This window comes from Salmo salar, chromosome 22 (genome assembly GCF_965601325.2).
Source record: "Salmo salar chromosome 22, fSalSal1, whole genome shotgun sequence".
Lineage (NCBI taxonomy): Eukaryota > Metazoa > Chordata > Actinopteri > Salmoniformes > Salmonidae > Salmo > Salmo salar.
In genome coordinates, this window is record NC_138312.1 from 31,898,521 (window position 1) to 31,925,231 (window position 26,711).

The window sequence follows — 26,711 nt, forward strand, 5'->3', positions numbered from 1 at the left end:
GTTGCTGGATATGAACGGGAACTGAAACACGCTGTTGTACACGTCGATCCAGAGCTTCTCAAACATGCTCAATTGGTGACATGTCTGGTGAGTATGCAGACCATGGAAGAACTGTGACATTTTCAGTTTCCAGGAATTTGTACAGATACTTGTGACATGGGGCCGTGCATTAACATGCTGAAACATGAGGTGATGGCGGCGGATGAATGGCACAACAATTGGCCACAGGATCTTGTCATGGTATCTCTGTGCATTCATATTGCCATCGACAAAATGCAATTGTGTTCGTTGTCTGTAGCTTATGCCTACCCATACACCATAACTCCACCGCCACCATGGGGCACTCTGTTCACAATGTTGACATCAGCAAACCACTCTCCCATACAACGCAATACACGTGGTCTGCAGTTGTGAGACTGGTTGGACGTACTGCTAAATTGTCAAAAACGATGTTGGAAGCGGCTTATGGTAGAGAAATTAAAATATCTGGCAACAGCTCAGGTGGACATTCCCTGCAGTCAGCATGTCAATTGCACGCTCCCTCAAAACTTGAGACATCTGTGGCATAGTGTTGGGTGACAAAACTGCACATTTTAGAGTGGCCTTTTATTGTCTCCAGCACAAGGTGCACCTTTGTAATGACCATGCTGTTTAATAAGCTTCTTGATATGCCACACCTGTCAGGTGGATGGATTATCTTGACAATGGAGAAATGCTCATTAACAGGGATGTTAACAAATTTGTGCGCAAAATTTGAGCGAAATAAGCTTTTTGTGCATACAGAGCCTTTCTGGGATCATTTATTTCAGCTCATGAAACATGGGACCAGCAGTTGACATGTTGCATTTATATTTTTGTTCAGTATATATATATATATATATATATATATATATGAAAGAGGGGGGTGGATGAGTCATACCCAACAGGCAGAGCATCCTCTCATTAATAAAAAACTGTACAGCTGAATTAGAACATTCACCAATATGAACACACACACAGGAGTCGTGTGAAGCAAGGGAGTGTAAACAGATCAAAGTATCACCCTCAACCATGTGACTTGACCAGTAAACACCCATGGCCCTACTACAGTGGCTTGCAAAAGTATTCACACCCTTGGCAGATTTCCTATTTTGTTGCCTTACAACCTGGAATTAAAATAGATTTTTTGGGGGGTTGTATCATTTGATTTACACAACATGCTTACCACTTTGAAGTTGCTAAATATTTTATTGTGAAACAAACAAGAAATAAGACAAAAAACCGCACTTGAGCATGCATAACTATTCACCCCCCCCCCCCCCCCCCCAAAGTCAATACTTTGTAGAGCCACCTTTTTTGGGGGGGGGGGGGTATGTCTCTATAAGCTTAGCACATCTAGCCACTGGGATTTTTGCCCATTCTTCAAGGAAAAACTGCTCCAGCTCCTTCAAGTTGGATGGTGTTCTCAGGGTGATGAGATGTGTTGTGTTTGCGCCAGACATAGCGTTTTCCTTAATGACCAAACATTTCAATTTCATCTGACCAGAGTACCTTCTTGCATATGTTTGGGGAGTCTCCCACATGTCTTTTGGGGAACACCAAACATATTTGCTTATTTTTTTCTGGCCACTCTTCTGTAAAGCCCAGCTCTGTGGAGTGTACGGCTTAAAGTGGTCCTATGGACAGATACTCCAATCTCCGCTGTGGAGCTTTGCAGCTCCTTCAGGGTTATCTTTGGTCTCTTTGTTGCCTCACTGATTAATGCCCTCCTTGCCTGGTCCGTGAGTTTTGGTGGGTGGCCCGCTTTTGGCAGGTTTGTTGTGGTGCCATATTCTTTCCATTTTTTAATAATGGATGTTCAAAGTTTCAGATATTTTTTTTATAGCCCAACCCTGATCTGTACTTCTCCACAACTTTGTCCCCGACCTGTTTGGAGAGCTCCTTGGTCTTCATAGTGCTGCTTGCTTAGTGGTGTTGCAGACTCTGGCCTTGCAGAACAGGTGTATATATACTGAGATCATGTGACACTTAGTTAAATAAAGTCCACCTGTGTGCAATCTAATTATGTGACTTCTGAAGGTAATTGGTTGCACCAGATCTTATTTATGGACTTCATAGCAAAGGGGGTGAATACATATGCACGCACCACTTTTCAGTTGTTTTTTTATTTTTATTATTTGAAACAAGTTATTTTTTTCATTTCACTTCACCAATTTGGACTATTTTGTGTATGTCCATTACATGAAATCCAAATAAAAATCCATTTAAATTACAGGTTGTAATGCAACAAAATAGGAAAAATGCCAAGGGGGGTGAATACTTTTGCAAGGCACTGTATACACCTCTAAAATGATTTTATATATAATAAAACATTGTAGAAATACTATTATTCATTCTCTGGTTTATTCACATATTTCATAAAACAATGAGTAATGTTTCCGAGCCATCATGAATGAGTGTGCTTTTTGCAATTTGAACATCAAACTTGGCGAAAATACAAACGTTTATTTTTCTTTGAAAACAACAAATGAAATGTGCAATATAAAAATATATTTTAAAATAGCACCTTTTCTCTGTCAGGTTAAAACATGCAGAGTTTAACATGAATCATTAGGACACACAAAACACTATTTCCCAGGTAATACAAATATACATTTATATGTACATTACATTGGCAAAATATAATAACATGTATTGTGAGTGCCTCTTTATACATACAGAACAGCTATTTAGTGGACAGATTTGGAACTCATTACCTGTACATCCACCAAAGACAGATTCTGCATTCTGTGGTATGGTTGCATCAATGTTTGGACAACATTGTCTTCCTGTAATACGGTGCTGCTGTAATCGCTAGAAGTAATTCTGAGGGGGATTTAGAAGTTTAGCTGCAGAGTTAACGTAATACAAATGTACTTGAAATAAATAATAAAATCATCAACCATGAGAAAAGATCCATCAATGGTGTATATACTGTATATTGTTTATAGCTTTAAATATTAAACAACCATTTGTTGCCATTCTTTAGGGTGGAGAGGAGGTAGTCATGACATGCCCTTCATCATCTCCCCCTTTTCAAAGGAACAGCATCTGCAACAAAACACAATCATCCATTATCAGCAACCATCACTCCTGTGTTCCAATGGCACGTTGTGTTAGCTAATCCAAGTTTATCATTTTAAAAGGTTAACTGATCATTAGAAAACCCTTTTGCAATTATGTTAGCACAGTTGAAAACTGTTGTTTTGATTAAAGAAGCAATAAAACTGACGATCTTTAGACTGGTTGAGTATCTGGAGCATCAGCATTTGTGGGTTCGATTACAGGCTCAAAATGGCCAGAAACAAAGAACTTTCTTCTGAAACTCGTCAGTCTATTTTTGTTCTGAGAAATGAAGGCTATTCCATGCGAGAAATTGCCAAGAAACTGAAGACCTCGTACAACGCTGTGTACTACTCCCTTCACAGAACAGCGCAATCTGGCTCTAACCAGAATAGAAAGAGGAGTGGGAGGCCCCGGTGCACAACTGAGCAAGAAGACAAGTACATTAGACTGTCTAGTTTGAGAAACAGACGCCTCACAAGTCCTCAACTGTAAATTGTATCTGCAAAACACCAGTCCCAACATCAACAGTGAAGAGGCGACTCCGAGATGCTGACCTTCTGATCTGCCAGGCTTTTTTCGCTATACTTGACTTGAGTGGGTTGAGTCACTGGCATGATCTTCCTGTTCAGTTTTGTGTCCCCTCGGAGCTTGGATCTTCTCTAAGTTTATTCATTGGTTCCTGCCTTTGTTTTCCTAGCCACCATGCTTCTACATCTGCATTGCTTGCTCTTTGGGGCTTTAGGCTGGGTTTTATAAATACATTTGATTGATTGATAAGTATGTGTGCACAGTAAGCTACTATGTGTGCTTGCTTATGTGTGTGTGTTTGAGTGTGTGTGTGTGTGTGTGTGTGTGTGTGTGTGTGTGTGTGTGTGTGTGTGTGTACCTGTGTCCTCCGGGAGGCAGCGCTCCTCACAGGTCTCCTGATGGAGGAAGCGGTTGGCGTTTCCCTCACAGCCGCTGTAGATGAAGGGTCTACAGGCCTGCACCTGGCTGTTAAAGTACCAGCGCAGAGTAAACTTCCCACAGCTGCCCTCCTCCAGGGGCAACACGCAAAGGTCCACTGGAGCTGGAATACATCACACACACACAGTGAGGAAAATCACAGTGAGAGAGACAGAGAGACACACAGAGAGAGACACAGAGAGACACACAGAGAGACACACAGAGAGAGAGCTCCAACAGTAAGTTAGGTGAATGTGATATTAGTATTAATGTTAATGAACAGTAACTTAAAATTCTGTGATGAGTGACCATACAATTAACACAGTCTTTAAGAGATATCATTTTGATTTTCTATGTCTGGGATAAAAGCTGAAGATGGCCTGTAAGGTCAAATCCATTCAGGTTTTATATATATATAAAAAAGTTCTAGTATAATTCTACGTATATTATCTATAGTAACTTTTGTCAATTTGCCAAACAAAAACAATTCAGTGCCCAAATTCAGATATGCTTGGGTGTTTTGATTAGTTATCAACAGCAATCAAAGAAAATAAAAACAATTTCTCAACTACTTGATTTTTTTCTGTGTGTGTGTGTGTGTGTGTGTGTGTGTGTGTGTGTATGTGCTTCAGAGATTAACATCAAGAACCATCATGCTAGAGAGGCCAGAGGCATGCAGAGATGGAGGCGGAGTTAACCCTTAAAACACCCCAGCAGTGGAGGAGGAAGTGGGCGGGGTTTACCTTCCCCTTTGACCTCTCTCCTGGACCTTTTTGCTTTCAGAGGGTCAACAGTGACTGTCTCACCTGTCGACATGCAATCATTCAACAAACATCAACATCTATCAACAGACACCCTGTAATAAGCAAACTAACAACACAAAACAGACACACTGCATCGACAACACAATAAAACGCACAAATACAGTCCTAACTTGATAAACATGCACATTTAACGTTTCACGTAAATCCCATATTGTTGGAAATTAGAGATTTGCAAGACTGCTATATATACCCATATATCTTAAGTTAAGAACAGACCACTGTACACAACACATACAAAAACACTGTCAACACAACAAAGACACACAGGAAGCTGCATGTTGATGGCAGTGTGTGAAGATCCAGGGTTGGTTTGTGTGTTAGACTGGGCTCAGTGTGTGAGGATGGATTAAGGGTTAAATGGATAGTTTGAGATTTTGGCAATGAAACCCTTTATCTTGGGTGGCAGCGTAGCCTAGTAGCTGGACTAGTAACCGAAAGGTTGCAAGATCAAATCCCCGAGCTGACAAGGTCGTTCTGCCAATCTGTAGTTCTGCCCCTGAACAAGGTAGTTAACCCACTGTTCCTAGGCCGTCATTGAAAATAAGAATTTGTTCTTAACTGACTTGCCTAGTTAAATAAAGGTAAAATATAATCTACTTCCTCAGAGTCAGATGAACTCATGGATGCCATTTTTAAGTTTCTAACTAGCGTTAGTGCAATTGCTAACTATCATAACCACAATGACTGGAAGTCTATGGGAGCCGTTCCTGTAGACTTCCATTCATTGCGCTAATGCTAATTTGCGTTGGCTCGCAAAACTACCTCTGACTTCCTACATACTGAATGCAGACATAAAAATGGTATCCACTAGTTTATCTGACTCTGGGGAAGTTTATTGCTATCCCTTTAAGAGTGTGTGTTTGTGTGTGAGACGTACCGTCGTTCTGATTCGCAGCGGGGGTTAGGTGGATGCTCTGCTCCATAGCCATGGAATCACCGTAACTCTCTATAGAGTAGATATCTTCGTAGTCAGGGTCATTGGTGTTCACCACCACACGCAGCTCACGCCCTGCAACACAGCACAGGGCAGGGGGCGCCACAGCGGTCACAACCCTAACCCCGACCACTCACTGACCACCCCATGGCCAGAGGGGAGACACCCCCCAACTCCTACAGCACAACACTGGACTTTCACCAAATGCTCAGTCCACCCGTGAATGGGCCTTTATTCAGCTGGAATACCCCACTTACAAACCCCCTAACTTTAAAAAGCAGACAAAACAGAGAGTTAGAGAGTGAGTAAAACTGCGATGGACAGACAGACAGAGATATCCTTTATAATGTTCAGAGAATACTGATGAGAAAACAGGGCCCATTGTTTAGCACCAGACACAGCATCACTCTGGGCTGTTTGTTAAGACATACTGACGGACAGACAGACAGACAGGTAATGATGAAGGACAGTTGGACAGACACACTCACCATCCTTGCCCTCCTCCCCCTGCCGGGCCAGCTGTTGCTCTGGAACAGGACGGGCCCTGGGACGGGACAGGGTTTCTGTCACAACAACACCTGAGAGCCGGCCGGGATGGGGGACAGGGGGGGGACGGGGGGGGGGGACGAAGAGGGGCCAGGAACATAAAAACAACAACAGGAAATCCACGCTGGTCAGTAACACACATAGACATAGCCACCAGACACCACCGAAACCCAACATATACACCCATGAGAACATACAGTAGAATCAGTGGTTGAAGTGAAATGAAATCGATACCAGTACTCATTTTGGGTGCCGGTAGTATTTATATTTAGTTGCCAGTACTCATCGTATTTTAGAGCCAATATTCTGAGCAGGTCAGCACTGGCCCACTTCAAGCACTGAGTAGAACAGATAACCACCTACATGGACCACACCACATAACAGAACCAAAACTACATAGTACAGACACACGTCAGAACCAAAACTACATAGCACAGACACACGTCAGAACCAAAACTACATAGCACAGACACACGTCAGAACCAAAACTACATAGCACAGACACACGTCAGAACCAAAACTACATAGCACAGACACACGTCAGAACCAAAACTACATAGCACAGACACACGTCAGAACCAAAACTACATAGTACAGACTCACGTTAGAACCAAAACTACATAGCACAGACACACGTCAGAACCAAAAACACCGTGACTACATAAACTAATAATAAAGCTAAAAAGTTAATGCCAAAGGTAGCTACTGCCCTTATCCCATCTGGTCCACGTGTCAGACTGATAGCCTCACCTCCACAAGCTGAAAGACAAAGAGAAAAGGGAGGAGAGGAAAAGAGAATGTTACTTTCTCTTCATTACAGGGAAAGTCAATAGCACTGAGAAGTTCTAAATGGACAGAGGGTCTGAATCACACTCTGTGGAGCATTACGTTCAATACAGATGTGTTAGCACCATTACTTGTTTCACTTGATGATGAGGAACTGAAGTTTAACTGAGGACACCAGCATGTTGGATTGGGACATTGGAGTTTTGGCAGGTGACTAAGACTTACCACAGTGTTGGCTCATTTCTGTGCGGACGTATGTCCGAATCTCATCCTCCTGCACAGAGAGCCAGAGTGGAAGAGGAGGAGTGGAAGAGAGACGTGACAGCATTATAATGTGTTTGTGTGTGTATGGTTGCATGTGTGTGTATGTGTGTGCATATGTGTAGGCAGGTTGGTGGTAGAGTCAGCAGATTTGGGCCCTGAGGCCCAGGTGAAGCACTGACCGTCAAGCCTGGCTCTCCTCTGTCTCCCTTGGCTCCATCTGGACCCAACTCCCCCTGCAGCACAGACAGGTATTAGAACACACAGCTGACAAATAAACTGTTCTCAGAGTAGTTGAACAAACTAATAGCTCTATGATCCCAAGGTCAGATGTACTAAGTACATATCCACCACGAAGAACCAGAAATATAAACTGGAAAGGAACAACACCTGTGTTTTCAGGGATTAAATGTATTATGTTTGTTCAAAACCTTTTATTTGACCCTTTTCTACATTTTCTGTTTAAGTCTCCAAACTTTCCATACAGTGCATACTGTTTAGAAAAAGGTCCCCAGTGTCACTGCTGTGTCTGTGCTGTGGCCAGTTTGAGGGAGTTATTGGGGGACAGTTGCAGTTAGATACTTTATGAGCAGACATACTGCACAGTAGAGAGGAGACACTCACCTGCTTGCCCCTGTCTCCTGGTTTACCTGGGATACCGCGTGGACCTATCATGGCAGGACCAAGAGGCCCCCTCTCCCCCTGACAACGACAACAACCATGTTGAACCATGTTTAATTTACCCCACAACTAGATGGTATAAACAATCAAAGCAAGTGAATACCTTCTGTCCTTGGAGGCCTTCAGGGCCCTTAGCTCCACCTGGTCCCTGAGACCCTGTCAGTCCAGAGGCCCCGTCTACTCCTCTGGGGCCTGGGGGGCCAGGGATACCTGAGGGGCCCTGTAGAAAGGAAGAGGGAGAGAGCCACAGACAGATACCATTTACAATGAACTCCTTCCTCTCCTTCCCTGCCTACGAAAGTTGTGTCAGGCACTGGCATCATTATTGAGAGAAATTTGATAAGTGATGATTTTAATCAGCATTTTATCTCAGCAGGTTTTTTATTTAAAATAAATGGTAGATGAATTGATCCTGGTCAGTCATTCGACTGCTCTTCCCTCTCCCACCCTCCAGTTGGCTCGATGGAAGATCAGTCGACTTCTAGTGAATCTTTTTTTCATTTCAACAACTTTCTACTTATGATGTGCTAGACACCTTGATTAAGATGAATGTAAAAATCCACTGGGGCTGATTTACATGATCCTTTCTTGCTGCAGCTTTCTGCTCCCATGATTTTTTATCAGACAATTATCTTGGGTGCTATCCCCAGGGTTTGGAAGGTGGCCTATGTGCTCCCTCTCCACAAAGGTGGTGACCCCTCTGACCTAAATAATTATCGCAATCTCAAAATTGTCTTGCCTAGATAAAAAAATAAACAAACCAATAATAAACAGTCAGCTTAGATCCTTCCTAGCTACAAGTGTTCACTGGTCTGGTTTCAGGCTGGGTTATAGCACCATCTCTGCTGCAACCTTGGTGTTAAATGATGTGCTAAAGGGTATGGATCGGAGGAAGCACTGTGCTGCTCTCTTTATTGAATTATTGACAGCTTCGATAGTGTGGACCACTCTTTATTGATTCAAAGATTGTCTGAAATCGATATGGATCAGGAGTCATGTAATTGGTTCAGGACACAATGTGTTTTTTTTCTGATGGTGTTAAGTCAGGTTTCCTTGATATTACAAAAGGTGTCCCACGGGGATCGGTTTTAGGTCCTGTACTTTTTACTGTCTATATAAATAATGTTGATCTATCTGCAAAAAATTGTAACAAACACCTGTATGCAGACGACACTGTTGTGTGTACTATTGCCCAGAGTTGTGGACTAGAGTCACATGACTTGAGACTCGACTTGATAGAAAATAAAATACTGTGTGTGGTAAATCTTTATCACAGCTAATCCTACAATAATTGCTAGCGTTTCATCATTCCATCTCTGTAACGTTTATTGCAACACTTAGATATTTCTGTTTCATGATTGATACGATATATTTCAATTGACCATTTCTTACCCTCTGAGTGAGCGTGTGCACATGAACGTTCGCAAGACTCATGTCAGAAGTTATGTTTATTTAATTCAATGTACAGTTTCCTTTGTTAATTTTTCCCGGGTTATGTCCAAATTCCGTGTCCTATGCCTCTGTCATTCTGGTTTGTGTAATAGGAGCGAAATGAGAAATTGTATTTTACATTGTAGAACCAGTTTATTGGTTGTAATTGCCCAGTGGCTCCCAAACTTTTTATGGTCTCGTACTCCTTCAAACATTCAACCTCCAGCTGCGTACCCCCTCTAGCACCAGGATCAGCGCACTCTCAAATGTTTTTCTTCCCATCATTGTAAGCCTGCCACACACACACTATACGATACATTTATTAAACATAAGAATGAGTGTGAGTTTTTGTCACATCCCGGCTCGTAGGAAGTGACAAAGAGCTCTTATAGGACCAGAGCACAAATAATAATATAATAATAATCAATGATTTTGCTCTTTATTTAGCCATCTTACATATGAAACCTTATTTGTTCATCAAAAATTGTTAATAACTCACAGGTTAATGAGAAGGGTGTGCTTGAAAGGATGCACATAACTCTGCAATGTTGGGTTGTATTGGAGAGAGTCTCAGGCTTAAATCATTTTCCACACACAGTCTGTGCCTGTATTTAGTTTTCATGCTAGTGAGGGCCGAGAATCCATTCTCACATAGGTACGTGGTTGCAAAGGTCATCAGTGTCTTAACAGCGCGATTTTCCAAGGGAAGAAACTCTGAGTGCAGCCCTATCCAGAAATCTGGCAGTGGCTTCTGATTAAATTCAATTTTCACTGAACCGCTTGTTGCAATTTCAATGAGGCTCTCTTGTTCAGATATCGGTAAGTGGACTGGAGGCAGGGCGTGAAATGGATAACGAATCCAGTTGTTTGTGTCGTCCATTTCGGGAAAGAACCTGCGTAATTGTGCACCCAGCTCACTCAGGTGCTTCGCTATATCACATTTGACATTGTCTGTAAGCTTGAGTTCATTTGCACAGAAAAAATCATACAATGATGGAAAGACCTGTGTGTTGTCCTTGTTAATGCAGACAGAGAAGAGCTCCAACTTCTTAATCATAGCCTCAATTTTGTCCCGCACATTGAATATAGTTGCGGAGAGTCCCTGTAATCCTAGATTCAGATCATTCAGGTGAGAAAAAACATCACCCAGATAGGTCAGTCGTGTGAGAAACTCATCATCATGCAAGCGGACAGACAAGTGAAAATTATGGTGAGTAAAGAACACTTTAAGCTCGTCTCTCAATTTTAAAAAATGTGTCAATACTTTGCCCCTTGATAACCAGTGCACTTCTGTATGTTGTAAAAGCATTACATGGTCGCTGCCCATATCATTGCATAATGCAGAAAATACACGTTCAGGGGCCTTGCTTTAACAAAGTTAACAATATTCACTGTAGTGGCCAAAACGTCTTTCAAGCTGTCAGGCATTCCTTTGGCAGCAAGAGCCTCTTGGTGGATGCTGCAGTGTACCCAAGTGGCGTCGGGAGCAACTGCTTGCACGCGCGTTACCACTCCACTATGTCTTCCTGTCATGGCTTTTGCGCCATCAGTACAGATACCAACACATCTTGACCACCAAAGTCCATTTGATGTGACAAAGCTGTCCAGTACTTAAAAAATATCCTCTCCTGTTGTCCTGGTTTCTAGTGGTTTGCAGAAGAGGATGACTTCCTTAATTGACCCCCATAAACATAACAGACATATACCAGGAGCTGTGCCAGGCCCGCCATGTCTGTTGACTCATCCAGCTGTAACGCATAGAATTCACTGGCTTGTATGGGAAGCAGTAATTGTTTCAATCTCCTGCCATGTCACTGATGTGTTGTGAAACAGTGTTGTTTGATGAAGGCATTGTCTGTATAGTTTTTGGGGACTTTTCCCCCAGCATTGTCCCTGCCATATAAGCAGCAGCAGGAAGAATTAAGTCAATAGTATGGGGCTTGACTGTCCTAGCCACTCGGTAGCTCACCATATAAGATGCTTCTAGCCCCTTCTTATTAATGGTATCGGTTGCTTTTATACATGTCTTACTACTCGAAAGTTGTCTTTATTCTCACTCAAAAAACTCCCATGGCTTATTTTTGCACTCATCATTTTAGAAAATGATTTAAATTGTTTTGAATACTTTTAGAATGCACTGTATCTGTTCTAGCTCCTGTTAGACAGATTCAATTTGGTTTCTCAATGGGAGGCTCCAACTATGGGTAACTGCATACTTGGAATGTGTCTGAAAATGGGCATTGCAAAATAAGTTAGTGAATCAACAGTGATGAGTGCAACATCAGTGGGTGGATCAACAGCGATGGGTGTAACATCAGCGGGTGGATCAACAGCGATGGGTGTAACATCAGTGGGTGGATCAACAGCGATGGGTGTAACATTAGCGAGTGGATCAACAGCGATGGGTGTAACATCAGTGGGTGGATCAACAGCGATGGGTGTAACATCAGTGGGTGGATCAACAGCGATGGGTGTAACATTAGCGAGTGGATCAACAGCGATGGGTGTAACATCAGTGAGTGGATCAACAGAGATGGGTGTAACATCAGTGGGTGGATCAACAGAGATGGGTGTAACATCAGTGGGTGGATCAACAGCGATGGGTGTAACATTAGCGAGTGGATCAACAGAGATGGGTGTAACATCAGTGGGTGGATCAACAGAGATGGGTGTAACATCAGTGGGTGGATCAACAGAGATGGGTGTAACATCAGTGGGTGGATCAACAGCGATGGGTGTAACATCAGTGGGTGGATCAACAGAGATGGGTGTAACATCAGCTGGTGGATCAACAGCGATGGGTGTAACATCAGTGGGTGGATCAACAGCGATGGGTGTAACATCAGTGGGTGGATCAACAGAGATGGGTGTAACATCAGTGGGTGGATCAACAGAGATGGGTGTAACATCAGTGGGTGGATCAACAGCGATGGGTGTAACATCAGTGGGTGGATCAACAGCGATGGGTGTAACATCAGCTGGGTGGATCAACAGCGATGGGTGTAACATCAGTGGGTGGATCAACAGCGATGGGTGTAACATCAGTGGGTGGATCAACAGAGATGGGTGTAACATCAGTGGGTGGATCAACAGCGATGGGTGTAACATCAGCGGGTACTTTTGGTAAATGTATGTGAATATTGATGTGTATATTGATGAGTATAGTGTGTATTGATGTGTATACAGGGCTCATCTGAGCACAATGGAGGCTGCTAAGGGGAGGACAGTTCATAATAATGGCTGAAAAGAAGCTAATGGAATGGCATCCAACACATGGAACCCATGCGTTTGATGTATTTGATACCATTCCACTGATTCCACTCCAGCCATTACCACGAGCCTGTTCTGCCCAATTAAGGTCATACCAACCTCCTGTGTCTCAGCATGACTCCCTGTCAAAATGAAGGTTAAGTAAAACAAAATCAGTTGTTTTCATCAGACCTTATATACAGTACAGCTACAGTCAGTGGTCAGCTTGCGGTTTTGCTGTGGTCACATTCATAGTATTAGTGGTCCACTTTATGAGTGGATTCAGCTGTGGTTAAAGACTCACCCTTTCGCCCTTCTCTCCCTGAGTTCCTTTGGGCCCCAAGACTCCATCCAAGCCTCGGTCACCCTACAAACACACAGGCATGTAGTTACACACCGACACACAGTACTCTTGATACATTTTGAAAGATAGAGATATATATATATCACACATAATGAAGTGCGCACACACACACACCCACACACCCACACACAAACAAACCATACATAAACTAATACCTTGGGTCCGACCAGTCCCTCCTTGCCTGCGGTTCCAGTGGCCCCTGGAGAACCCAATTCTCCCTGAAACATAGATACAACAACACCTGGTAACATGTCCACACTTGGCTGATAATACAGTTTTAATACTACATTCCAGATATTAGCCTCAATGGTGTACTGTTCAGAGCCCTCTAAACTTGTACTTCATGGGATGATTCTTACCTGCTCACCTTTCCTTCCAGGCAACCCTGACCGCCCATGGATCCCTGAATCTCCCTGATTACAGAAAGAAAGGGTAAAAACATTCAACATCATCAAAAAGTCCAATAGTATTCTGTTCTGTATGTAGCCCACGTCCACTATAGCCAGGTCATTAGAAAGACATACCATGGTGCATCACACCATTTCCCCCCTACTGTTAATCTTATACAATTTCCTTATTAACACGTAAAGGGAAAGAGGTCATAGTTACAGTGGCTATGAAACACTTTCATCACAAAACTCACCATGCAACTCCCATAAAGGCCCCTCAGGGATAAATAAAGTTGATTAAATTGAACTTCCTGTCACACATTTCTTCCCCTTTCTCCCCTAATCCCTCTTTCTCTCTCTCCCTCACATTGTACCTTTTCTCCTTTTGGTCCGTCCGATCCACACGCCCCCTTTGATCCTCGGTCGCCCTGGAAATGATCAGTTAGTTAGCCAGTTAGAGAGGCAGATGAGGGGCCCCGTCAGTCACAGTGGGACAAACTACTGCCAATTCAGACAGAGAGCTTATACTGTACATATACTGACAGTCCTTTCAGCTGCCAGTCAAACCAAGCCTAACAAAAACAACCCCTAATTTACAAGGTGACTCATCAACAACTGTCACTTACTTCAACGGTTGCCAATACCAACCAGCTAGTCGAAACCGGTCTGTGTTGTGTGAAGGTCAGCATTTCTTTTTAGGGGGTAAATCAGCTTTAATATTGTGGATAGATTGTAGCTTCCATCAAGGTAATTGTCTGCATAATTTCCAATCCCCCAGATATTTTTGGGGTATATAAAATCCCCCCCCCCCCCCCCACACACACACACACACACACACACACACACACACACACACACACACACACACACACACACACACACACACACACACACACACATTCCAAAGTTTGGGGTCACTTAGAAATGTCCTTGTTTTTGAAAGAAAATACACTTTTTTGTCCATTAAAATAACATCAGATTGATCAGAAATACAGTGTAGAAATTGTTAATGTTGTAAATGACTATTGTAGCTGGAAATGGCAGATTTTTTATGGAATATCTACATAGGCATACAGAGGCCCATTATCAGCAACTACCACTCCTGTGTTACTATGGCACGTTGTGTTAGCTAATTCAAGTTTATCGTTTTAAAGGGCTAATTGATCATTAGAAAACCCCTTTTGCAATTATATTAGCACAGCTGAAAACTGTTGTCCTGATTAAAGAAGCAATAAAACGGGCTTTCTTTAGACTAGTTGAGCATCTGGATTATCTGGAGCATTCCATGTGAGAAATTGCCAAGAAACTGAAGATCTCGTACAACGCGGTGTACTACTCCCTTCCCAGAGCAGCGCAAACTGGCTCTAACCAGAATAGAAAGAGAAGTGGGAGACCTAGAAGGCCAGCATCCTGGAGTCGCCTCTTGGGGTCACTTAGAAATGTCCTTGTTTTTGAAAGAAAAGCAGAAAGAAAGAAAAATCACACACAGAACGAGCTGTTTCACAAACTTTCTCAAACTGCTCAGTTGTGCACTGGGGCCTCCGACTCATCTTTCTATTCTGGTTAGAGCTGCGAGATGTTACCACTCTTCCACCAAGGCACCTGCAAGTTCCCAGACATTTCTGGGGGAATGGCCCTAGCACTCACCCTCCGATCCAACAGGTCCCAGATGTGCTCAATGGGATTTGGATCCGGACTCTTCGCTGGCCATGGCAGAACACTGACATTCCTGTCTTGCAGGAAATCACGCACAGAACGAGCAGTATGTCTCGTGGCATTGTCATGCTGGAGGGTCATGTCAGGATGAGCCTGCAGGAAGGGTACCACATGAGGGAGGAGGATGTCTTCCCTGTAACGCACAGCGTTGAGATTGCCTGCAATGACATCAAGCTCAGTCCGATGATGCTGTGACACACCGCCCCAGACCATGACGGACCCTCCACCTCCAAATCGATCCCGCTCCAGAGTACAGGCCTCGGTGTGATGCTCATTCCTTCGACGATAAACGCGAATCCGAACATCACCCCCGGTGAGACAAAACAGCAACTCGTCAGTGAAGAGCATGTTTTGCCAGTCCTGTCTGGTCCAGCGACGGTGGGTTTGTGCTCATAGCCAACATTGTTGCCGGTGATGTCTGGTGAGGACCTGCCTTACAACAGGCCTACAAGTCCTCAGTCCAGCCTCTCTCAGCCTATTGCGGACAGTCTGAGCACTGATGGAGGGATTGGTGCGTTCCTGGTGTAACTCGGGTAGTTGTAGTTGCAATCCTGTACCTGTCCCGCAAGTGTGATGTTCGGATGTACCGATCCTGTGCAGGTGTTGTTACACGTGGACTGCCACTGCGAGGATGATCAGCTGTCCGCCCTGTCTCCCTGTAGCGCTGTCTTCGGCGTCTCACAGTACGGACATTGCAATTTATTGCCCTGGCCACATCTGCAGTCCTCATGCCTCCTTGCAGCATGCCTAAGGCATGTTCGCGCAGATGAGCAGGGACCCTGGGCATCTTTCTTTTGGTGCTTTTCAGAGTCAGTAGAAAGGCCTCTTTAGTGTCCTAGGTTTTCATAACTGTGACCTTCCGTCTGTAAGACGTTAGTGTCTTAACGACCGTTCCACAGGTGCATGTTGATTAATTGTTTATGGTTCATTGAACAAGCATGGGAAACAGTGTTTAAACTCTTTACAATGAAGATCTGTGAAGTTATTTGAATTTTTAAGAATCATCTTTGAAAGACAACGTCCTGAAAAGGGGACGTTTCTTTTTTTTGCTGAGTTTATATATATACACAGTACCTGTCAAAAGTTTGGACACACCAACTCATACAATGGTTTTTCTTCATTTTTACTATTTTCTACATTGTAGAATAATAGTGAAGACGTCAAAACTGAAATAACACATATGGAATCATGTGAAAAAACAAAAAAAGTGTTAAACAAATATTATTTTAGATATATTTTAGATTTTTCAAAGTAGTCACCCTTTGCCTTGATGACAGCTTTGCACACTCTTGGCATTCTCTCAACCAGCTTCACCTGGAATGCTTTTCCAACAGTCTTGAAGGAGTTCCTACATATGCTGAACACTTGTTGGCTGCTTTCCTTCACTCTGCGGTCCAACTCATCCCAAACCATCTCAATTGGGTTGAATTCGGGCGATTGTGGAGGCCAGGTCATCTGATGCAGCACTCCATCACTGTCATTCTTGGTCAAATAGCCCTTACACAGCCTAGAGGTGTGTGGGTCATTGTCCTGTTGAAAAACAAATGATAGACCCACCAAGAGCAAACCAGATGTGATTGTGATACGCTGAAGAATGCTGTGGTAGCAATGCTGGTTAACCTGTTAGGGCTAGGGGGCAGTATTGACACAGCCGGATAAAAAACGTACCCGATTTAATCTGGTTACTACTCCTGCCCAGTAACTAGAATATGCATATAATTATTGGCTTTGGATAGAAAACACCCTAAAGTTTCTAAAACTGTTTGAATGGTGTCTGTGAGTATAACAGAACTCATATGGCAGGCCAAAACCTGAGAAGATTCCATGCAGGAAGTGGCCTGTCTGACAAGATGTGTTTCATCTAGGCTGTTTTTATTGAAGATTTAGGATCTTTGCTCTAACGTGACACTTCCTACGGCTCCCATAGGCTCTCAGAGCCTGGGAAAAAACTGAACGATATCGAGGCAGGCTCTGGCTGAAACACTTTATCGCGTTTGGCAAGTGGCCGCTCAGAGTACTGTGGGCTTAGGCGCGTGCCCGAGTCGACCGAATGCTTTATTTTTTTTCGTCTGTTTACCTAAATGCAGATTCCCGGTCTGAATATTATCGCTTTTTTACGAGAAAAATTGCATAAAAATTGATTTTAAACAGCGGTTGACATGCTTCGAAGTACGGTAATGGAATATTTAGAATTTTTTTGTCACGAATTGCGCCATGCTCGTAACCCTTATTTACCCTTTCGGATAGTGTCTTGAACGCATGAACAAAACGCCGCTGTTTGGATATAACGATGGATTATTTTGGACCAAACCAACATTTGTTATTGAAGTAGAAGTCCTGGGAGTGCATTCTGACGAAGACAGCAAAGGTAATAACATTTTTCTTATAGTAAATCTGACTTTGATGAGTGCTAAACTTGCTGGGTGTCTAAATAGCTAGCCCTGTGATGCCGGGCTATCTACTGAGAATATTGCAAAATGTGCTTTCACCGAAAAGCTATTTTAAAATCGGACATATCGAGTGCATAGAGGAGTTCTGTATCTATAATTCTTAAAATAATTGTTATGCTTTTTGTGAACGTTTATCGTGAGTAATTTACTAAATTCACCGGCAGTGTTCGGTGGGAATGCTAGTCACATGCTAGTCACATGCTAATGTAAAAAGCTGGGTTTTGATATAAATATGAACTTGATTGAACAAAACATGCATGTATTGTATAACATAATGTCCTAGGGTTGTCATCTGATGAAGATCATCAAAGGTTAGTGCTACATTTAGCTGTGGTTTGGGTTTATGTGACATTATATGCTAGCTTGAAAAATGGGTGTCTGATTATTTCTGGCTGGGTACTCTGCTGACATAATCTAATGTTTTGCTTTCGTTGTAAAGCCTTTTTGAAATCGGACAGTGTGGTTAGATTAACGAGAGTCTTATCTTTAAAATGGTGTAAAATAGTCATATGTTTGAAAAATTGAAGGTTTTGCATTTCTAAGGTTTTTGAATAACGCGCCACGGGATTGCACTGGCTGTTACGTAGGTGGGACGATTTGGTGCCACCTAGCCCAGAGAGGTTAAGTGTGCCTTGAATTCTAAATACATCACTGACAGTGTCACCAGCAAAGCACCCCCACAACATCACACTTCCTCCTCCATGCTTCACGTTGGGAACCACACATGCGCAGGTCATCCATTCACCTACTCTGTGTCTCACAAAGACACGGCAGATGGAACCAAAAATCTCAAATTTGAACTCATCAGACCAATGGACAGATTTCCACCGGTCTAATGTCCATTGCTGGTGTTTCTTGGCCCTAGCAAGTGTCTTCTTCTTATTAGTGTCCTTTAGTAGTGGTTTCTTTGACCATGAAGGCCTGATTCACGCAGTCTCCTCTGAACAGTTGATGTTGAGATGTGTCTGTTACTTGAACTCTGTGAAGCATTTATTTGGGCTGCAATTTCTGAGGCTGGGAACTCGAATGAACTTATCCTCTGCAGCAGAGGTAACTCTGGGTCTTCCTTTCCTGTGGCGGTCCTCATGAGAGCCTGTTTCATCATAACGCTTGATGGTTTTTGCGACTACACTTGAAGAAACTTTCAAATGTTCCGGATTGACTGACCTTCATGATTTAAAGTAATGATGGACTGTAATTTCTCTTTGCTTATTTGAGCTGTTCTTGCCATAATATGGACTTGGTCTTTTACCAAATAGGCCTATCTTCTGTATACCATCCCTACCTTGTCACAACACAACTGATTGGCTCAAATTTATTATGAAGGAAAGACATTTCACAAATTAACTTTTAACAATGCACACCTGTTACTTGAAATGCATTCCAGGTAACTACATCATGAACCTGGTTGAGATAATGCAAAGAGTGTGCAAAGCTATCATCAAGGCAAAGGGTGGCTACTTTGAAGAATCACAAATATGAAATATATTTAGATTTGTTTAACACTTCTTTGGTTACTACATGATGTGTTATTTCATAGTTTTGATGTATTCACTATTATTCTACAATGTAGAAACTAGTAAAAAATAAAGAAAAACCCTTGAATGAGTAGGTGTTTCCAAACCTTTGACTGGTACTGTACATACATATACAAATACACACATCATACATATCTTTTAAAAATATTTTTTCCTTTATTATGTCCCGCAATCCCTACCACCCCTCCCCTAATTGGAGTAAACGAATAAACAACAACACTTAGGCTTTTACTTTCAGCTTAAACATACTATATACATTTTACAGACAATCTATTTTACAATAGTTATATTTGGTTTGTTTTTAGTCCTGGCCTTCCTATAACCTCCACCTCTCCCATCTATTTCTGATGTCCATCCAGTTTGATTTCTATTCGCAATACATTTTCAACTGTGCTATTTCACATAATCTCTGAGCCTATATACATTTTACAGGCACACTATATTTTACATTTGTTATCTTGTTGTTATTAGTCCCACCCTTCAGCTCCATTCAACCCCTGCCATCTATCTTTCTATTTTCCATATATTTTACAACTGTGCTGTGAATCTTCACAAAAGTTATGAAACTTTCTATTCTCAGTTTCCACAGATTGTAAATTAAAGATACTTGTCATATCACCCAGTAGTGCTATCTGCAGCGTTAGTTCTAGGTAAATGTTGTACTTCTTCAGCCATTCCTGGACCTGTGACCAAAAACGAGCTACATATGGACAGTACCAAAATAAGTTATCTAATGACTGCCTCCTCACAGCAAAATCTGCAGAGCTGGGAAGATTGTATCCCCCATATTATATATATATATATATATATATATATATATATATATATATATATATATATATATATATATATTGCTCAAAAAAAATAAAGGGAACACTTAAACAACACAATGTAACTCCAAGTCAATCACACTTCTGTGAAATCAAACTGTCCACTTAGGAAGCAACACTGATTGACAATAAATGTCACATGCTGTTTTGCAAATGGAATAGACAAGAGGTGGAAATTATAGGCAATGAGCAAGACACCCCCAATAAAGGAGTGGTTCTGCAGGTGGGGACCACAGACCACTTCTCAGTTCCTATGCTTCCTGGCTGATGTTTTGGTCACTTTTGAATGCTGGTGGTGCTTTCACTCTAGTGGTAGCATGAGACGGAGTCTACAACCCACACAAGTGGCTCAGGTAGTGCAGCTCATCCAGGATGGCACATCAATGCGAGCTGTGGCAAGAAGGTTTGCTGTGTCTGTCAGCGTAGTGTTCAGAGCAGGAGGCGCTACCAGGAGACAGGCCAGTACATCAGGAGACGTGGAGGAGGCTGTAGGAGGGCAACAACCCAGCAGCAGGACCGCTACCTCCGCCTTTGTGCAAGGAGGAGCAGGAGAAGCACTGCCAGAGCCCTGCAAAATGACCTCCAGCAGGCCACAAATGTGCATGTGTCTGCTCAAACGGTCAGAAACAGACTCCATGAGGGTGGTATGAGGGCCCGACGTCCACAGGTGGGGGTTGTGCTTACAGCCCAACACCGTGCAGGACGTTTGGCATTTGCCAGAGAACACCAAGATTGGCAAATTCGCCACTGGCGCCCTGTGCTCTTCACAGATGAAAGCAGGTTCACACTGAGCACGTGACAGACGTGACAGAGTCTGGAGACGCCGTGGAGAACGTTCTGCTGCCTGCAACATCCTCCAGCATGACCGGTTTGGCGGTGGGTCAGTCATGGTGTGGGGTGGCATTTCTTTGGGGGGCCGCACAGCCCTCCATGTGCTCGCCAGAGGTAGCTTGACTGCCATTAGGTACCGAGATGAGATCCTCAGACCCCTTGTGAGACCATATGCTGGTGCGGTTGGCCCTGGGTTCCTCCTAATGCAAGACAATGCTAGACCTCATGTGGCTGGAGTGTGTCAGCAGTTCCTGCAAGAGGAAGGCATTGATGCTATGGACTGGCCCGCCCGTTCCCCAGACCTGAATCCAATTGAGCACATCTGGGACATCATGTCTCGCTCCATCCACCAACGCCACGTTGCACCACAGACTGTCCAGGAGTTGGCGGATGCTTTAGTCCAGGTCTGGGAGGAGATCCCTCAGGAGACCATCCGCCACCTCATCAGGAGCATGCCCAGGCGTAGTAGGGAGGTCATACAGGTACGTGGAGGCCACACACACTACTGAGCCTCATTTTGACTTGTTTTAAGGACATTACATCAAAGTTGGATCAGCCTGTAGTGTGGTTTTCCACTTTAATATTGAGTGTGACTCCAAATCCAGACCTCCATGGGTTGATAAATTGGATTTCCATTGATTATTTTTGTGTGATTTTGTTTACAGCACATTCAACTATGTAAAGAAAAAAGTATTTAATAAGATTATTTCATTCATTCAGATCTAGGATGTGTTATTTTAGTGTTCCCTTTATTTTTTTGAACAGTATATATATATATATATATATACAGTATATATATATATATATATATATATATATATATATATATTGGTTGCAATTTTGTATAATAATTTTAAATTTAAAAATGATACGTTTTGAATGCAGCGTCGTTTTGCGTGTCAATTTTAAACCATGTGCCATGGAATCGGTACATCGAAAATCTCTATCCAACTATTTTGCAATCTATATGGCACACCTTTTTGGTCCTTAAATGAAACTGGTATATATTTTTATTTATCACAATTTTCTTAAAAACAATGTTGGTCTTTAATGCATGGCTGACAGACAAGGTCAGCATGGGCTTGAACAAAAAATGACTCCTACAGTCACAGAGACCAGTAGAAGTGATATGGACCATGTTTGGCCATGAACAGACCACGGTTCTAGTCTTAGACTTACAGTGCATTCGGAATGTATTCATACTCCTTGACTTTTTCCACATTTTGTTACGTTACAGACTTATTCTAAAATGGATTAAATACATGTTTATCCTCATCAATATAGACAATACCCCATAACGACAAAGCGAAAACAGGTTTTTAGAATGTCTGTAAATTTATGAAAAATAAAAACAGAAAAACATTATTTACATAAGTATTCAGACCCTTTGCTATGAGAATCGAAATTGAACTCAGGTGCATTCTGTTTCTATTGCTCATCCTTGAGATCTTTCTACAACTTGATTGGAGTCCAGCTGTGGTAGATTCAATTGATTGGACATGATTTGGAAAGTCACATACCTGTCTATGTAAGGTCCCACAGTTGACAGTGCACGTCAAAGCAAAAACCAAGCCATGAGGCTGAAGGAATTGTCCATAGAGCTCAGATACAGGATTGTGTTGAGGCACAGATCTGGGGAAGAGTACCAAAAAATCTATGCAACATTGAAGGTCCCCAAGAACACAGTGGCCTCCATCATTCTTAAATGTAGGAAGTTTGTAACCACCAAGACTCTTCCTAGAGCTGGCTGCCCAGCCAAACTGAGCAATCGGGAGAGAAAGGCCTTGGTCAGGGAGGTGACCAAGAACCCAATGGTCATTCTGATAGAGCTCTAGAGTTCCTCTGAAGATGGAAGAACCTTCCAGAAGGACAATCATCTCTGCCGCACTCCAAAAGGACACTCGGCTGTGAGAAACAAGATTCTCTGATCTGATGAAATCAAGACTGAACTCTTTGGCCTGAATGTCAAGCCTCACGTCTGGAGGAAACCTGGCACCATCCTTACGTTGAAGCATGGTGGTGGCAGCATCATGCTGTGGGGATGTTTTTCAGCGGCAGGGAATGGGAGACTAGTCAGGATCAAGGGAAAGATGAACAGAGATAAGTACAGAGATCCTTGATGAAAACCTGCTCCAGAGTGCGCAGGACCTCAGACTGGGGGCGAAGGTTCACCTTCCAACAGAACAACGACTCTAAGCACACAGCCAATACAATGCAGGAGTGGCTTTGGGACATGTCTCTGACTGTCCTTGATTGGCCCAGCCAGAGCCCGGACTTGAACTCGATCGAACATCTCTGGAGAGACCTGAAAATAGCTGTGCAGCAACATCCGGCCGTGACTGGGAGTCCCATTGGGCACCGCACAATTGGCCCAGCGTCATCCGGGTTTGGCCGGGGTAGGCCGTCATTGTAAATAAGAATTTGTTCTTAACTGACTTGCCTAGTTAAATAAAGGTAAAAAAATAATAATTAAAAACACTCCCATCCAACCTGACAGAGCTTGAGAGGATCTGCAGAGAAGAATGGGAGAAACTCCCCAAATACAGGTGTGCCAAGCTTGTAGCGTGATACCCAAGAAGACTCGAGGCTGTAATCGCTGCCAAAGGTTCTTTAACAAAGTTCTGAGTAAAGGGTCTGAATACTTATGTAAATGTGATATTTCAGTATTTTATTTTTTAGACATTTTCAAAATTTCCCCAAAACGTTTTTTTGCTTTGTCATAATGAGGTATAGTGTGTAGATTTATGAGGGGATTTTCTTTTTTTAATCCATTTTAGAATAAGGTTGTAACGTAACAAAATGTGGAAAAAGTCAAGGGGTCAGAATACTTTCACGAATGCACTGTAAAGGATGAGTAACTGGGTGATTTGTTGAGCATAATTGCTAGTGACAGATAAGGGGAAGTTGAAGGGGTTCTGATACCATGGTGAGACTGAATGAGCTGGCTGATATTGTCCCGTCTGGATTAGTCATTTCTAAACCCAGATTATCATGCTGTGATTGTACTGCCGTTAGAGTGGCAAGGTCATGTGAAGAAAACACTGAACACATCTCAAAGTGTCCCTCAGACACACTTTGTCTTTACTTTAGAAGAGGACAGCGATTCACACACTATACAGTAGGAAGGTTAGGTGGTTCTGATAGGCTATTAGTCTGGCAGAATGCCACATAAACACACAAATTATACTTTTAACCGTCATTAAAGGTATTTATAGACCATATGAGAATGAAAGCATACTCTATCCTGGGCTATATCCAGCTGAATTTATACTAATCCTCCATTAGGTGATGTCAATTTGGAGCCATTGAAGAGTTATGGCTGGCGGCATGATCTGGGAGGCTGGCACTGGAGTTTAGAGGACGTATCAAGTGTGGCACCAAAATTCTTCAAGTGGGGATGAACTTAAAGACTGTTCAAATACAATGACAGACACAAACACCAGCCACATACACAAACAGATGCATCACGCTGCACACACACACAGACGTACAAACCTTAATTCCACGCATTCCAGTTATTCCCATGTCTCCCTTCTCTCCTCTAAAGCCTGGCATTCCATCTTTTCCTGGTGTACCCTGGGAGAAAAACAATCAACCAGTCTTTTATCGATCAATAGGAGAGTGAATGGGGAGTTAGTGATAGGGCCTGGAGTTTTTCCTGACCATGTGACCTGACCAGGAAGAACTTTATATCCTAGTTATAGGCTATAATTAGGGCCCAGAGTTTTTAAATGTCAGTTCATGTGGTCAAGAAAAAGTATATATTGTTTTCATAACTCAGGGTGAAATGGGAGACTCACAGATTCTCCAGGTACACCAGGCTGGCCCGCCTCTCCCTACAGAGACAAAGACAAACCCATTAGAACACTGCATCTGTACAACTGTTCCCTACAGCATCCAGTCTGAGCAATACAGTGTTCCTTTTCACAGGACATATTGTTGGGTGATGATCCATTCTCACATGACGGGTGGGAAAATTGTGCAATGCAACCATTATACACACGAGGACATTCTGATAGTGATTCTGATATTGATTGACTATCGATGATATTGGTTCTGACATATATGACACAGTGATGATGAAAGCATTGATAAAGGTCAGGTGATGTCGTCACCTTCTGTCCTCCTGGACCTCTGGCCCCCTGGAACCCTGTAGAGCCCCTGTCTCCTGGCTCACCTCTCAGACCCTGTGGAGACACACAGTTATACTCCTGTTATTAATAGCCTGCTCCCAGAGCTGTTTGTGTTTTTGCCAACTCCATTAATTGTTGTCATTGTCAAGCCCAACCTCACCTGCTCCCCAGCTGGGCCGTCACTGCCTTTCAAGCCTTTCTCCCCCTGCCCCCCTTTTGGCCCTCGGTCACCCTGATAAAGAAGAGAACAGTTGTAAATGACCACTACCCACACACAGATTAGCAGTGTCATAGTCAATACTTGGTGCTCTGAAGTATTTTTGTGATCAATTGTTTTATTAGATTAGTCAATAAACCAGTGCTGTGAGGTTGAGGGTTGAGAGGGTCACACACCGTCTCTCCTTTGTTGCCCTTCTCTCCTGTAGGTCCTCCTACCAGGAGAGTATCGCCCTGCAAGGGAACAACATAATTGTCAGATAACTAGGTTTAAAAAAATATTTTTACAAATTTTATATTTTCAAATTTTTATTTTCATTGTCTCCCCTTTTGCTCTTTTTCTGCACTTCTCTGTATTATTATATACCACGTACACACACAATATTACTACTCATTCATTACAATTCATACCTTTTCTCCTTTGTCACCTTGCAGCCCCAATTCACCCTGAAATATATTGAGAGTAGGACTCACTAGTTAGGCATGTTAATTTGATTGACTATTTTACATGAGCAGAATGCTCGGGGGACCGAGAGAGAGAATGTTGGAAAATACAGCTGTGGGGAATAATAGTCACAATATTCACCTTCTCTCCACTGCCTCCTTTGCCACCTGGAGAGCCCTGGTGAACACACACACACACACAAACACACAAAGGAAGAAAAACAATTATACTCCCACATGCACATCCTCACCAGCAATCGTCACCATTATGGTGTAAATCATCCAAAACTACAACCAATAGCTCTCTATACCCACCACATCTAGCACTCTCCATTTGTATGAGAAATGAGTGTACTGTAATAGGTGAGTTCCTGTCTGTGTGTATGTCTCAATTGAGTTTAAAGTGGAATGCCATGGGCACTCTACAGTACCAGGCCCCCTTCTGGAAGTTACCAGGCAACTAATGTGAGAGACGGTCAGTATGGTCTTGATGAGAGCTAAGGTGAACAGGTTCAGTGGCCCTTGCCTTGGAGAACAGCCGTACTCTCAGTAGCACTAATGCACAGGTAGCAACAGAGGACCAGGGGCTGGCTGGCAGCTTTTAAAGGAGCTATGGTAGTACAGAGGCCTATCATTAGATCAAAGTGGAGGGTAGAACACACTGTAGGGAGCAATCTACTGCACTACTGTGCTCAGAGAAACAGGATATGTATACTCTATGTATGGAGGGATAATGAGCTTGACAATAATGGATAAAGGTATAGTCGGGATGGAAACGATTTAAAGGTTTACGCATCATGCTGATGAAGATGATGAAGTCTTTTGCTTTCAGAACTTTTCCTTTCGTTTGAGCCCTTTCTATTTACTGAAGTACACTGCTTAAGCCACACAAACGTTTGTTTGATGAGCTTTTAGTTATTTTGAGCTCTATCTATGTTCACTTCAGCCTTCCCTTCCCCCTTCTGTCATTTTCTCTCTCACTCTATTAAGTTGGATCAATATTGAGGTTTGGGCCAATCAATGACATCTAGTAATAAACAGACAGAAACAAACACCATA

General features: G+C 42.8%; 2 protein-coding genes across 6 annotated transcripts in view; both read right to left on the reverse strand.

The window, feature by feature from the left end:
* Nucleotides 1-2,363: 2,363 nt before the first annotated feature.
* Nucleotides 2,364-6,528, reverse strand: LOC145862624 (uncharacterized). Of its 3 annotated transcripts, XR_014382169.1 has the most exons (6): nucleotides 6,276-6,528; nucleotides 5,731-5,862; nucleotides 4,773-4,835; nucleotides 3,971-4,153; nucleotides 2,988-3,069; nucleotides 2,364-2,844 (listed from the first exon to the last, which is right to left on the reverse strand). XR_014382169.1 is itself a non-coding variant. In XM_082967485.1 (5 exons), exons 1-5 carry the CDS (start codon nucleotides 6,526-6,528, stop codon nucleotides 3,041-3,043), a joined length of 660 nt encoding a protein of 219 aa, XP_082823611.1. In that variant the 3' UTR covers nucleotides 2,364-3,040. The 3 variants fall into 3 exon arrangements, 2 of the variants coding, with proteins under 2 accessions (XP_082823611.1, XP_082823612.1); XM_082967485.1 differs by having other exon boundaries at nucleotides 2,364-3,069; XM_082967486.1 differs by lacking the exon at nucleotides 4,773-4,835 and having other exon boundaries at nucleotides 2,364-3,069.
* Nucleotides 6,529-6,949: 421 nt separating this feature from the next.
* LOC106583145 (uncharacterized) overlaps nucleotides 6,950-26,711 on the reverse strand; it is a 130,546-nt gene continuing 110,784 nt past the window's right edge. For all 3 annotated transcript variants that reach the window (XM_082967484.1, XM_045705128.2, XM_045705131.2), the window contains exons 101-116: nucleotides 25,795-25,830; nucleotides 25,620-25,655; nucleotides 25,386-25,442; nucleotides 25,153-25,224; nucleotides 24,975-25,046; nucleotides 24,660-24,695; nucleotides 24,355-24,435; nucleotides 13,869-13,922; nucleotides 13,465-13,518; nucleotides 13,261-13,323; nucleotides 13,046-13,108; nucleotides 8,165-8,281; nucleotides 8,005-8,082; nucleotides 7,563-7,616; nucleotides 7,345-7,393; nucleotides 6,950-7,092 (exon numbers count right to left, since the gene is read on the reverse strand). In XM_082967484.1, coding sequence (XP_082823610.1) covers nucleotides 6,950-7,092; nucleotides 7,345-7,393; nucleotides 7,563-7,616; nucleotides 8,005-8,082; nucleotides 8,165-8,281; nucleotides 13,046-13,108; nucleotides 13,261-13,323; nucleotides 13,465-13,518; nucleotides 13,869-13,922; nucleotides 24,355-24,435; nucleotides 24,660-24,695; nucleotides 24,975-25,046; nucleotides 25,153-25,224; nucleotides 25,386-25,442; nucleotides 25,620-25,655; nucleotides 25,795-25,830 — 1,065 coding nt within the window. The remainder of the gene's footprint in view (nucleotides 7,093-7,344; nucleotides 7,394-7,562; nucleotides 7,617-8,004; nucleotides 8,083-8,164; nucleotides 8,282-13,045; nucleotides 13,109-13,260; nucleotides 13,324-13,464; nucleotides 13,519-13,868; nucleotides 13,923-24,354; nucleotides 24,436-24,659; nucleotides 24,696-24,974; nucleotides 25,047-25,152; nucleotides 25,225-25,385; nucleotides 25,443-25,619; nucleotides 25,656-25,794; nucleotides 25,831-26,711) is intronic.

Bases quoted from the DNA above. Each gene is read 5' to 3' on its own strand.
- LOC145862624 (XM_082967485.1), bottom strand. From the start codon at position 6,528: ATGTTCTCATGGGTGTATATGTTGGGTTTCGGTGGTGTCTGGTGGCTA. The intron at 4,836-5,730 runs GTACGTCTCACA...GCATGTCGACAG, and splicing joins CGCTGCGAATCAGAACGACG to GTGAGACAGTCACTGTTGAC. The intron at 3,070-3,970 runs GTACACACACAC...GTTTTGTTGCAG, and splicing joins CTGCCTCCCGGAGGACACAG to ATGCTGTTCCTTTGAAAAGG.